At 34.6% G+C, this 13,346-nt stretch overlaps 1 protein-coding gene across 1 annotated transcript in view; it reads left to right on the top strand.

The window, feature by feature from the left end:
* The window catches only part of MEGF10 (multiple EGF like domains 10), a 195,956-nt gene that overhangs the window by 165,770 nt on the left and 16,840 nt on the right, over positions 1-13,346 (top strand). Inside the window, 3 exon segments of the mRNA XM_053701632.1 lie at positions 4,583-4,703; positions 5,972-6,135; positions 7,686-7,788. Of these exon segments, the coding sequence (XP_053557607.1) occupies positions 4,583-4,703; positions 5,972-6,135; positions 7,686-7,788 (388 nt within the window).

The raw sequence follows: 13,346 nt of genomic DNA on the forward strand, positions 1-13,346 counted from the left end.
TGTGCAAGGAAAAAGAGCTAAATGCCCTTTTAAGGGCAATGGTCATCCAAATGCCCTTTTCAGGGCAATCTGGAGCTTAGGTTTATTTAGATAGGGTTTTATTTGGGGGGTTGTGTGGGTGGTGGGTTTTACTGTTTGGGGGGTTGTTTGTATTTTTTTTACAGGTAAAAGAGCTGATTTCTTTGGGGCAATGCCCCGCAAAAGGCCCTTTTATGGGCTATTGGCAGTTTAGTTTAGACTAGGGTTTTTTTATTTGGGGGGGGGGGGGCTTTTTTATTTTGATAGGGCTATTAGATTAGCTGTAATTATTTTCAATATTTGGTCTTTTTTTTTTATTTTGTGTAATTTAGTGTTTTTTATTTTTTGTAATTTAGTTAATTGTATTTAATTAATGTAATTTATTTAATTTTAGTGTAATGTTAGGTGTTAGTGTGAGGCAGTTAAGGTTTTATTTTACAGGTAAATTTGTATTTATTTTAACTAGGTAGTTAGTAAATAGTTAATAACTTTTTACTAACTATTCTACCTAGTTAAAATAAATACAAACTTAGCTGTGAAATAAAAATAAAACCTAAGCAAGCTACAATGTAACTATTAGTTATATTGTAGCTAGCTTAGGGTTTATTTTACAGGTATTTAGTTTTAAATAGGAATTATTTAGTTAATGATAGCAATTTTTATTTAGATTTATTTTAATTATATTAAAGTTAGGGTTGTTAGGGCTAGACTTAGGGTTAGGGTTAGGTTTAGGGGTTAATAACTTTAGTATAGTTGTGGCGGTGATGTTGGGGGCGGCAGATTAGGGGTTAATAATATTTAACTAGTGTTTACGATGCGGGAGTCTGGCAGTTTAGGGGTTAATATGTTTATTATAGTGGCGGCGATGATCGGAGCGGCAGATTAGGGGTTAATAATATTATTATAGTGTTTGCAATGCAGGAGGGCCTCGGTTTAGGGGTTAATAGGTAGTTTATGGGTGTTAGTGTACTTTGTAACCCTTTAGTTATAAGGTTTATGCTACAGCTTTGTAGCGCAAAACCCATAACTACTGACTTTAGATGGCAGTACGAATCTTGATGGTATAGGCTGTACCGCTCACTTTTTGGCCTTCCAGGCAAAACTCGTAATACCGTCGCTATGGAAGTCCCATTGAAAAAGGACTTTTTGAAAGGTGCGGTAGTTACGTTGCGTTACGGCCAAAAAGGTGTGCGGTACAGCTGTACCTGCAAGACTCATAATACCAGCGGTAGTGAAAAAGCAGCGTTATAAGGCTTTTCACTCATAACGCAAAACTCGTAATCTAGCCGATTATTGGTTAACTGTAATAAACATACTTAAATCTTTGGTGAATAATTCATTTCTTTTAAGCATTTAAGGAAAGTCAGTATTATTTTTATAATTAAAAAAAAAAATTGACCATTAATTTTGGCCATCCCCAATGCTGCAGCTGAGGTCCCACCCTTTACAACACAATACATATTATTCACTACATATTTTTCAGCTTAAAGTGAAGGTACATTTTCAGCAATGAGTGCCCGTTTTTTAAAAATACTTTTAAAAACAGGGGCACTTTTATTGATGAAAGTTTACATTGCACCGGATTTGTAGAAATACTTACCTTTTACTTCTCCAAAACCGGATCGCCGATCCCAGCCTCAGTTCCTCTGTACTGACATCAGAAATGACAAAACCGGCTTTCTCCAATCATGGCTTTACCCCCAGAGCGTCCATCTCGTGATGCCCTGCTGTGATTGGAGGAATCCGGTTTCGTCATTGCTGTGTTTGTACAGCAGGAAGAAGAAGGCGGGGGATCGGCGATCCGGTTTTGGAGAAGTAAAAGGTAAGTATTTCTACAAATCCGGTACAATGTAAACTTTCATCAATGAAAGTGCCCATGTTTTTAAAAGTATTTTTAAAAAATGGGCACTCATTGCTAAAAATTGACATTCACTTTACGATGATGTTATGCTCTTGGCTGTCAGTAACACACAAATCAGTGATTTTACCTCTTTGGCTGCCAGTGACACACACACTATTTCACTTCCCATGATTTCCTTTAGCACACACAGAACAATGTTTTTTAAACCGTCATGGTTACCAGTTAAAAAGCACAAAACAGATATTTAAATGGCTACACCTAACACACTCAGAGAAGTGTTTTAAAACCCTCCCGGGCTGCTAATAACACATGGAGATATGCATTATGGTGAATATGTGTAATGCATAGAGACTTTGAAGGCCTTTAAAATGTAGTTGCCAATCAGGTATCATAAAAAAATGGACATTTAAAGGGCCACTAAACCCAAAATTTTTCTTTCATGATTCAGATAGAACATACAAATTTAAACAACATTACAATTTACTTCTATTATTTATTTTGCTTCATTTTTTAGATATCCTTATTTGAAGAAAAAGCAATGCACATGGGTGAGCCAATCACACGAGGCTTCTATGTGCAGCAACCAATCAGCAGCTACTGAGCATATCTAGATATGCTTTTCAGCAAAGAATATCAAGAGAATAAAACAAATTAGATAATAGAAGTAAATTAGAAATGTTTAAAATTGCATTCTCTAAATCATGAAAGAAAAAATGTGGGTTTCATGTCCCTTTAAGTGTCCAGTATTTTTCATATAGATTTTACTGGACATCCTGCTGAAATTCTGGACTGTCCAGTTGAATACTGGACACTTGGCCACACTGACCCTCTGGCAAGGAGTGGTGTTTGAATACTGATTCATGGGCTTTCACATCATATGTGCGTATGCTGCAGAAAAACAGTCATTTCTTTTTGCTAATGTAAGTTTGTTGCAAAAATACTTGAAACTATACTTGTACTATTTTAAATTGAAATGCACCCATGCACATTTTTATTTTGACCTTTCTATTCATTTAAATTGAAACTAGCGGGAAATATATGTTGCATAGTACAGCTTTCATTCTTACCCCTCGGTCGTTAAAGATTTTCCTGCGTATAATAGTGCAGGTCTCACCACCAGCGGCAAGACCGTAGTATTATTGCCTCTCTCCCTCCTGCAGGCGTCCTGAAATAGTGCTCACAAAACCGCACTATTGACAAACAAGCCCCATAGAAAGACCAGCGACGTACAGGGTTGACAACTTACACAGCTGCATGTATGAACAGTGAAAACATTCTATTAATCTGACAAAAATATTTATTTTTATTCAGCTCAATAATATCAGTTGTTCAAAACCAAGCAGTATAATACGTTAAAGAAAACAATTTTTTTCTTTACTTTCCCATTAAAGGGACATAAAACCCAAACTTTTCTTTCATGATTCAGATAGAACATGCATTTTTTGAACTGTCCAATTTATGTTTTTTAATTTGATTCGTTCTCTTGGTGTCTTTTGTTGAAAATCATACCTATGTAGGTTAAAGGGACATAATACTCATATGCTAAATCACTTGAAACTGATGCAGTATAACTGTAAAAAGCTGACAGGAAAATATCACCTGAGCATCTCTATGTAAAAAAGGAAGATATTTTACCTCACAACTTCCTCAGCTCAGCAGAGTAAGTTCTGTGTAAAAAGTTATACTCAGCCGCTCCCAGCTGCAGGTAAAAAAAATTAAAAAAATGAAGAAATGAACAGCAGCCAATCAGCATCAGCAGTGCTGAGGTCATGAACTCTTACTGTGATCTCATGAGATTTGACATAACTCTCATGAGATTTCATAGTAAGCTTCCTTTACCTGATTGGTGAAATAATATGAGAGTGCACGATGCTAGTCCCTTCGGATGTCCCAGGACAAACACTAAAATGTTGCTTAGAAATCCTTTACAATGGGAAGTGGCTACTGAGGAACTTTTGAGGTAAAATATCCTTCTTTTTTACATAGAGATGTTCAGGAGATATTTTCTAGACAGCTTTTTACAGCTATGCTGCATCACTTTCAAGTGTTTAAACATTTGGGTATTATGGCCCTTTAAGTAGCAGCAATGCACCACTGGGAGCAGGCTGCTGATGGTTAGATGAACATATATGCCTCTTGTCATTGGCTCACCCAATGTGTTCAACTAGCTGCCAGTAGTGCAGCACTGCTCCTCTTAAAAAGGATATCAAGAGAATGAAGTACATTTGATAATAATGGTAAGATGCATGATCTATCTGAATCATATTTCATGTCCCTTTAAGGCATCTATTAATATTATATATGCAGTTCTACTTTTGATACTCCATGTGAGGGTATGTCTGTAAGCATTTGTAACATAATATAGGGCCCTTTATTTGTTTTCTGTTGTCTTGTAAATCATATTTATTATTATTTATTATTTCAGATGATGTAAAGTATGTCAATGCCAAGTCATATAGCCCCTTACTGTATTGACTGTAATACGCTTTACAATTAGTCAAATAAAATATACATTCAATCTAAAGCCTAAAAAACAAACATTTTAACATGTAAAAAACAGATATTGTTTTATGATGAGCAAAAGGAAAAGTTATCTGTTCACAGTATTTATAGTCATTATTTCAGAAGAACACAAGGTACAGATTGCTTTATTGTCATAAAACATATTTTATTGGGTAACTTGTAAAAACGTCTTATTTCCAGGATGCGGATTGTTCAACTGCTTGTTCCCTTGGCACATATGGTGTTAAATGCTCTTCTGTGTGCAACTGCAAGAACATTGCTATTTGCTCTCCAGTAGATGGTTCCTGCACTTGTAAAGCAGGTGAGATTATCATTGTTAGCAAAGTGGAATATTTTTTTTACCTGCTCACCATAGATGTTTGCTAATGAGTTTCACTGAAAATGAGTACATTAAAGGGACATAAAACACTAAGGGCTAGATTACAAGTGAAGCGCTATTTTAACGTGCGCCCGTAAAGAGGCAAATTTGAATGTTTACTGGTGCACGTTAAATAACCAGCCATTACAAGTGGCTGGTTAATGCTCCACGCGAGTCTCGGTTTTACATTGCGCTAAGTACAATTAACCAGAGATCAGACCTCTGGTTAATGAAAAATAATGTGCACCAATGGCCTCCAAAATAAAGTGGACCCTTCTTTAACATAAATAAAAATATGAGCATTTTTAATTTTTTTCATAAAAAAACTGCACAAAGCAGTTATATGGGGTTAAAGTGAGGGGTGTGGGGTGTTTGAAAAAAAAAAATAGCACTGAGTTCCTTTACAATGGGGTTAATTGGGGATTGTGTAAATACATATATATTTATGTGTTAATATGTGTATATACACATATAAATACATAAATATATATTCATATACATATATATTTTTATTTTGCTGCCCAACAAGGAGTGTATTGTCCCCTCCGCTGCGCTAGGTGCATTGCCGTATTTCACGGCATGAGAACGAGGCTACCATTGTAGCCTATGGAAGCGCTTTTTTGTAAGCACAAGGCTTACAGGCAATGTGAACACGAGGTAGCGTTCACATTGTGCCTAACTTGTATTACCAGCGCACAATAGGTAAGCTGGCATTACTGAATGGAGCACAAATATTGCGTTTGCGAAAGCACAATATTGCGCTCCTTTTTTTAATCTAGGCCTAAATAAATGCTAGATAGAATAATACAGTCAAAGAAAAGATTAGTCTGACAATAACATGTAGATGCATTTTTTAAAGTTTCATTAGTTGTTTATTTACAAAATAAGTGTAAAGTTGAAGTGTCTAAAAAACAATGGAAGCTTCTATGTTGTATCTAAGGTTACTTTCTCTGCTGTGGTCAATTAGGGGGATTTATAAATAGGTCACTAGAGTGTGCAGCTAATGGCTGTGTGGAATATAAGCATTCTGCACTTCCAATTCTAAGAACCTAAAAAGCTCACAAATTTAGAATGGAATTACAGGACAATGGGACAAAATAAATAATTAAAGTATATTGCAGAGGGTTTTTTTATAGATACAATTTATCATTTTATATTACCATCTCAAAGTGTTTATTGTCCCTTTAATTGTTATTCTTTTCCTTCTTTAGGCTGGCATGGTGTAGACTGTTCTATCAACTGCCCTAGAGGTTCTTGGGGTCTTGGATGCAACTTAACCTGTCAGTGCCTTAATGGAGGGGCATGCAATCCTTTAGATGGAACTTGCACCTGTGCCCCAGGCTGGAGGGGGGTGAAATGTGAACTACCTTGCCAGGTACAGATTAGAATTATTTGCATTTTACTAAAAAAAAATGCCTTGGATACTCTTCTATAAATGATTGGCTGTGATATAACTTTTGTTATGTGCAACTATTGCATTTAAATTGTGAATTGCTATACTGGCACAACTATCACCCACGATGAAGGCTTGTGCACTTGCATTTGTGATAGATTGATAGATAGATAGATAGATAGATAGATAGATAGATAGATAGATGATACATGGCAGTGATGTAGGCTCAAGTCCATTCATTCAAACTCAAGTCGCTTTAATGACTTAACTTGGACTCCACTCGCAGTAAATGATAAACTGACTCAACTCTATTTGGGACTTGTATATTTTTAGCAACCAACTTGAAATCTTGATAAATTTGATTAACAGCACAGCTTTGTTTAAATAAAACCTTGTTAAACTTGCCTATGATATATATATATTTCACCTAACTTGATTTTTTTAAGTTATTTAACCCCCCCACATACACACACACACCCCAACCACCACCTCCTTTTTTTTGTTAAAGTTGACTCCCAGACTTGAGACTTGACTTGAAAGTATCTTGCAAGGACTTGAGACTCGACTTGAGACTTGAAGGTAGAGACTTGAGACTTAACTTGAGATATGGAGTAAAAGACTTGAACACATCACAAAAAGATAGATAGATAGATAGATAGGAGCGATTTATCATGTGTCCACTGCAGTGGATCATGTCTGCCCAACATCGATAAATGCTGACAGCATACGCTGTCAGCATTTATCATTGCACAATCATTTCTCATGACATGCTTTTGCAATACAGCCTCCTGCACATTCGTGGCCAATCGGCTGCTAGCAGGGGGTGTCAATCATCCTGATCGTGTCTGATCTGGATGATTGCTGTCCACCACCTCAGAGGTGGCGGAAGAGTTAAGGAGCAGCGTTCTTAAAAGGAAATTAAACCCAAATTGTTTCTTTCATGATTTAGAAATAGCAGGCAATGTTAAACAACTTTCCAATGTACTTCTATTATATAATTTGCTTCATTCTCTTTATATCATTTGTTAAAAAGCATACATAGATATGCTCAGTAACTGCTGATTGGTGGTTGTGCATAGATGCCTTGTGTGATTGGCTCACCCATGTGCATTGCTTTTTATTCTACAAAGTATACCTAAAGAATGAAGCAAAATAGATAATAAAAGTAAATTGGTATGTTATTTAAAATTCTATTCTCTATCTGAACCATGAAAGAATTTTTTTTGGATTTCATGTCCCTTTAAGACCGCAGTTTCTTAACTTATGTTTCAGGGGAACCAGAAACTACGGGAGGGGGGTATATTGCAGCATCCGCTGCTTGATAAATCTACCCCATGGATTTAACTGCAGTTTAGGCACACATTTTTAGCAATATTGATATAATTTAATTTTCTGGAAAAAAGTCAGATTTTTCATTATTATGGCTTATAAAATGTAATATATTTATATGATTTTCTATAACTAGCTGTCATATTTCTAAGTATTAATCAAGTAACATTGGTATGATTTATCTCTGCTTTGTTTATTTTAAGGATGGCACATATGGAATGGGTTGCACTGAACGCTGTGACTGCAGCCATGCAGATGGGTGCCATCCGGTTACAGGTTACTGTCGCTGCCTAGCAGGATGGGCAGGTAATACTGGAACATGATATGTAATGTATGGTAAAATCAAATGCTGCCTTAATGTTTAAAAATGTCTTGTTTATATAGCAGCCAGTGTCATAAGTATTTCACAGGATTGTGCCATAGTCAAATTCAAATTAGCAGAGAATCATCTTATATGGGAGCCTATTTGTCTGTCTCTTTGTATATCTATTAGTATCTCTTTGTCTCTCTCTCTTCTCTCTCTTCTCTCTCTTTCTTCACTCTTCTCATCTCCTCTTGCTCACTCTCTCTCCTCTCTGTCTGTTCTCCATAAACAGGACAACCCCTACTTGTATGCACTGGGGAAGAGAGAACATAACATCAACTTACTAAGAACATGCAATAGAGGGAACAGAGATGAAAGGGGAGATGGCAAGAACCCCCCCCCCCCCCATTAATTGTTGCTTTAGAAAACCTGGTCAAAGAGGCAAACGTTAAAGGGACACTGAACCCAATTTTTTTCTTTTGTGATTCAGAGCATACAATTTTAAGCAACTTTCTAATTTACTCCTATTATCAAATTTTCTTCATTCTCTTGGTATCTTTATTTGAAAAGCAATAATGTAAGGTTAGATGCCGGCCCATTTTTGGTGAACAACCTGGGTTGTTCTTGCTGATTGGTGGATAAATTCACCCACCAATAAACAAGTGCTGTCCATGGTGCTGAACCAAAAATTGTCTAGCTTATATGCCATCTTTTTCAAATAAAGATAGCAAGAGAACAGAGAAAAATTCATACAACAGGGGGGTTTGGTTAAGCACATCTAACAAAAACATATTGTATGTTAATGCTGATATTGTGGGAGTGCTGCCAAAATGACCTAAATAAATATAAGACAAAAACAGGTATTGGCACACCTCCAAACACATAAGACCACATATTTTCACATATTTTTCACATATTTCTTAATGCTGCAAAAAATTGCCTTCTTAATATTTCTTAATTTTTTTAAAATAAAGATGGGATCTTAGTCACATAATATGGACATATTCTACTAAGATAGTCACCACTTACAAGGTGTCCCAAAATAGACTGGTCCTAACACTATCAAATTAGCCTTACTGGGCTGAATCATACAATTCTAATATGCCAAAGTAGGATTCCAACATTGCAATACTTTACCTCAAATCAAGACTGCATAGAATGAGGCTCCCTGGCTTTATATACACACAGTAAAATAGCATTGTTTGGAACACACCTGAACAGGGTGAAGTGCTTTAAACCAAGGGGATTAGGTCACTACCCCCCTGTTGTATTACTTTAAGGGAGACTGACCTAATCCCCTTGGTTTAAAGCACTCCACTCTGTTCATGTTTGTTCCAGACAATGCTATTTTACTGTGTGTATATAAAGCCAGGGAGCCTCATTCTATGCAGTCTTGATTTGAGGTATAGTATTGCAATGTTGGAATCCTACTTTGGCATATTAGAATTGTATGATTCAGCCCAGTAAGGCTAATTTGATAGTGTTAGGACCAGTCTATTTTGGGACACCTTGTAAGTGGTGACTGGCTGAGCAGAATATGGCCATATTGTGTGACTAAGATCCCATCTTTATTTAAAAACATTTAAGAAATATTAAGAAGGCAATTTTTTGCAGCATTAAGAAATATGTTAAAGAAAAATTCATAATAGGAGTAAATTAGAAAGTTGCTTAAAATTGCATGCTCTAACTGAATCACAAAAGAAAAAAATTGGGTTCAGTGTCCCTTTTAACTTATTTCTGAATGATTCTATATATAATAATAATATATTGGGCCAGATTACAAGTGGAGCGCTATTTAGCATTTTCGTTAGAGCACTAATTGCGCTAGAAGTAAACTTTTTGCGTGTGTCCGGTTGTCCTGGTATTACAAGTTGAAAGTAAAAATGTATCTCTCTTGCGCTAACCTGACGCGCGGAAAAAGCCGAACTTACAATATCGCGCGATAACCTATTCCTCCATAGAAGTCAATGGAGCAAAAAAAGGGGATAAAATACCTGGCACACTACTTGTGTGCAAACCTGATTGCATATTCTCATGTGCGCTGACCCGACATGAAAATATGAATATTTCCAATTCCAATGTTCTTCACATAGCAGAATATGATATATATATATATATATATATATATATATATATATATATATATATATATATATATGTATATAAATATATATATATATATATATATATATATATGAGATGGTATTTTGGTACAATATATATCTATAGATTACATATATAGATATATACAGATATATATATATATATATATATAGGAATATCTAGTTATAAATACATAGAACATATTCTGCTATGTGCAGAACATTGGAATGTGAAATATTTACAGTAAATACACACTTTAACACTGTATTAAATATGAACAGTAGTGGACCTACTCAACAGAGGGCCCTAGTGTGAAATATTTTTGGTTCCCCCAAAAAGTAACTCTGTCTGATGATTTTAAAGATAGATAGATAAATAGGTAGCTACACCTGCAAGGATAGTGTACTATAAAATATTGTCTTAGTGTACTGTAAAATGTTGTCTACTTATGTGTTCCCATTGATCAATTTCGTCTGCTGAAAATCTATGGGGTCTTTTAAAGGATGTTTCTGAATGAGTTTTAAATAAGGTAAACTATCTGCTACTTGCTTGAGTACACCTCTAGTAAAGAGGTCCTGGAAAGGATATACAATAAACTTAAATACATATAATTTGGGTCAACATAAAGTTATCAAAAGCACTTTGTTTACCAAAGACAACTTATAGGAGGTCATCTTTTACACCAATGGATAAAAGCGATTTTGTCTCCAACAGAGTTCCTCACAGTAAGCAGAGTCAAATTATTTCAGAGGTCTCCCCAGAGGGAGATTGAAGAGGCACAAAAGTAATATTTGTCTTTGCTGTATATAAGAGAATATATTTTTAAATACATTACAATAATTTGTTATTTTTTTGTAAAATGGATTTTCCTGTACTGAAAGAAAGAAAAAAAAAAAAGATTGTATGCTTTTCAGGCATGTCACTGTTTTCCATGATAGTATTTTTTAAGATTCAGCATGCACTGAATCTAAAAGAAAGACTATAAGGACTATACATTTACAGCGTTTAAACGTGCTAAAATATTTATATATTTATATATTATAATTAAAGCTGCACATCTGTGTACAACTAGGCCTTAAGGACTGATTGTTCACTGGCTGATAAATGCATCTCTCATTGCTTTGTTGAAAGTCAGTGAGGAACCTTTAGTTTGTTTGTGACAAAATCTCTTTTATCTATAGATGTAAAAGATGACCTCCTATAAAGTTTCCTTGGTATATAAAGTGATTTTGATCATTTTTTATTCACCCAAATTATATAGTTTATTGTGTATCCTTTCCAGGACCTCTTTATTAGAGAGACTATAATTAGTTCTCTTCATAGCTTAAACCATGATTTCTCATTTTATCACCCTCATTTGAACCCTTTCTAATTCTTCAATGTCTTTTACAAACACTGGTACTCAAAACACCATATTCACAGTGAAGTATTATTAGGGATTTATGTGGTGTAAAATTATTTCCATTCAAATTTAACTTAAAACCTTCATCAGTCTCTCACCACTGTTTGTCCATCTCTAAGATTTATCCCACTTATGTCATAAGTATTGTGTTCATTTCACTTGGCAACTGCATTTTAACATGTCTGTATGACTATATGACTACATATCCGCATTAACATGTCTGTATGACTATATGACTACATATCCTCAGTTGGATTTTTCAAAATCCAAAATACATATATTATAGGCTTATTTGTAATGTCATTTACAAATATATTGTATTAATTAAAAAAATGAGCAAATTCATAATGATTGTCATAGTCATTTGGTCATAATACAGAATTAACGTTTCAGGTTTCCAATAGTAAAACAGTCAAGAAAATGTTAAAAAAAAATTGCAATTTAGTAAAAAATATACTAAATTAGACAAAAAAACCAATAGCAGTTCTATTTTTGTAAATGTTTTTTTTTCTAATTCCAATTCTAATACTGCTGCTAATTCCATTTCCTACAATACGAACAATGCTCAATAAGCTATCTATTGTGTAAGACCCAGTGAACTCTTGTTACTTTTTTTAACTGAGTTAATGAATTTTACCTAAAATATATTTTCTGTTTTCATATATATTTGCAGCTTTTCGTGGTGTAGCACGATGCAAAATTCCACACTTACTCTAGTATCCCATTTATTGTGTTTATTAAGAGAATATTATAATATACTCTTTGAACTTTTATGTGAGAGGGAATTCTGAATCTATCAGAATAATGTAGAGGGCATTAAAGACATGAGTTTTTCTTCAGAGCTTTTTCGTAAAGTTTTATCATGAGCCTTCAGTAATTGCCTAGCAACTCACGAATTCCATCAAAGAGCCCTTTGTCCGGAGCCCTGGCAAAAACATTCCTTCACAAATCTCCTTATCGACATCAAAACAGAGCAAAATCTGTCAGAAATTATTTCTGTTGTGAGAAGCTGAGCTACAACTTTCTAAGTAATTTAGAAGAGATAAAATTCAAGATATTCACCTGGCAAGGGCAAACTGTGAACACTGACATTCTGTTTGTGAAATAAAAAAGCAACAGTAATAGTTTGGTCTCTGACAGCTTTTATAACAGACCAAAATTGAGGATCTGTCAACTTTTCTTTTTCCAATTTCATACAAAGAAACAAGTGAACTATTCAGTCAGACTGCTGTAATTGTTAATGTAGCGCAGACACAATACGATTTTTGGATTCTTGCTGGCACGTAATGTGTAGGCTGACTGTTAATAATACAATATATTACCCCTCATACTATCCTCCATTTTATTCACTGTCCTTCCCTAGTGTTAAAAGGGAACATTTATTACAGTTGTAATATATAAAAGCCAGGCTGTATTTATAATTGTGTTCACATTATATTTTTTTTCCTGCTTAAAGAGTCAAGATTTTCTTCTGTGCATTTTTTTTGTAAAAAACACAAAAAAACAAACAAAAAACATGAATGAGCTTATGTAATAATTGTCATATTACATGATTCAGTAGGCTATTGCTGATTCTTTATTGGTTTATTTGTCAGAAGCTTAATAGTAATCGTCTCAGGAATAATAAGCTATTAACCCCTTGATGGATCTGTACATTTTTTACATCCTCTGCTAAATAAAGAAAAACATCCTTATGATAAGCAATGAAAGTCCTGTTTATCTGTCAGTGAGCAATCAGTTTTTAATGCCTAGGCATGCACTTCCTGTCAGCTTCAAAATGCACAGCTTTAATCTAATGACTTTTTCTGCATGCAATCATGTGCATTAGTAAAATTATATAAAAAGAAGTTGAAATATTTGTCATAACATTTCAATAGACTTTTTGTCTCCTGCGTTCATATGAATTCTTACCAAACCAAATGCCCTTACTTTTATACAAAAATAAGATAAATTAAAACTCTGTATATATGATGTTACACACTGTCTCTGATACACTGAGTGTTATATCGCATTCAGCTATTCAGTCATTTTGTTTCCTCATCTCTCCCTTATGTT

Source organism: Bombina bombina, chromosome 2 (assembly GCF_027579735.1).
Source record: "Bombina bombina isolate aBomBom1 chromosome 2, aBomBom1.pri, whole genome shotgun sequence".
NCBI classification, from domain to species: Eukaryota; Metazoa; Chordata; class Amphibia; order Anura; family Bombinatoridae; genus Bombina; species Bombina bombina.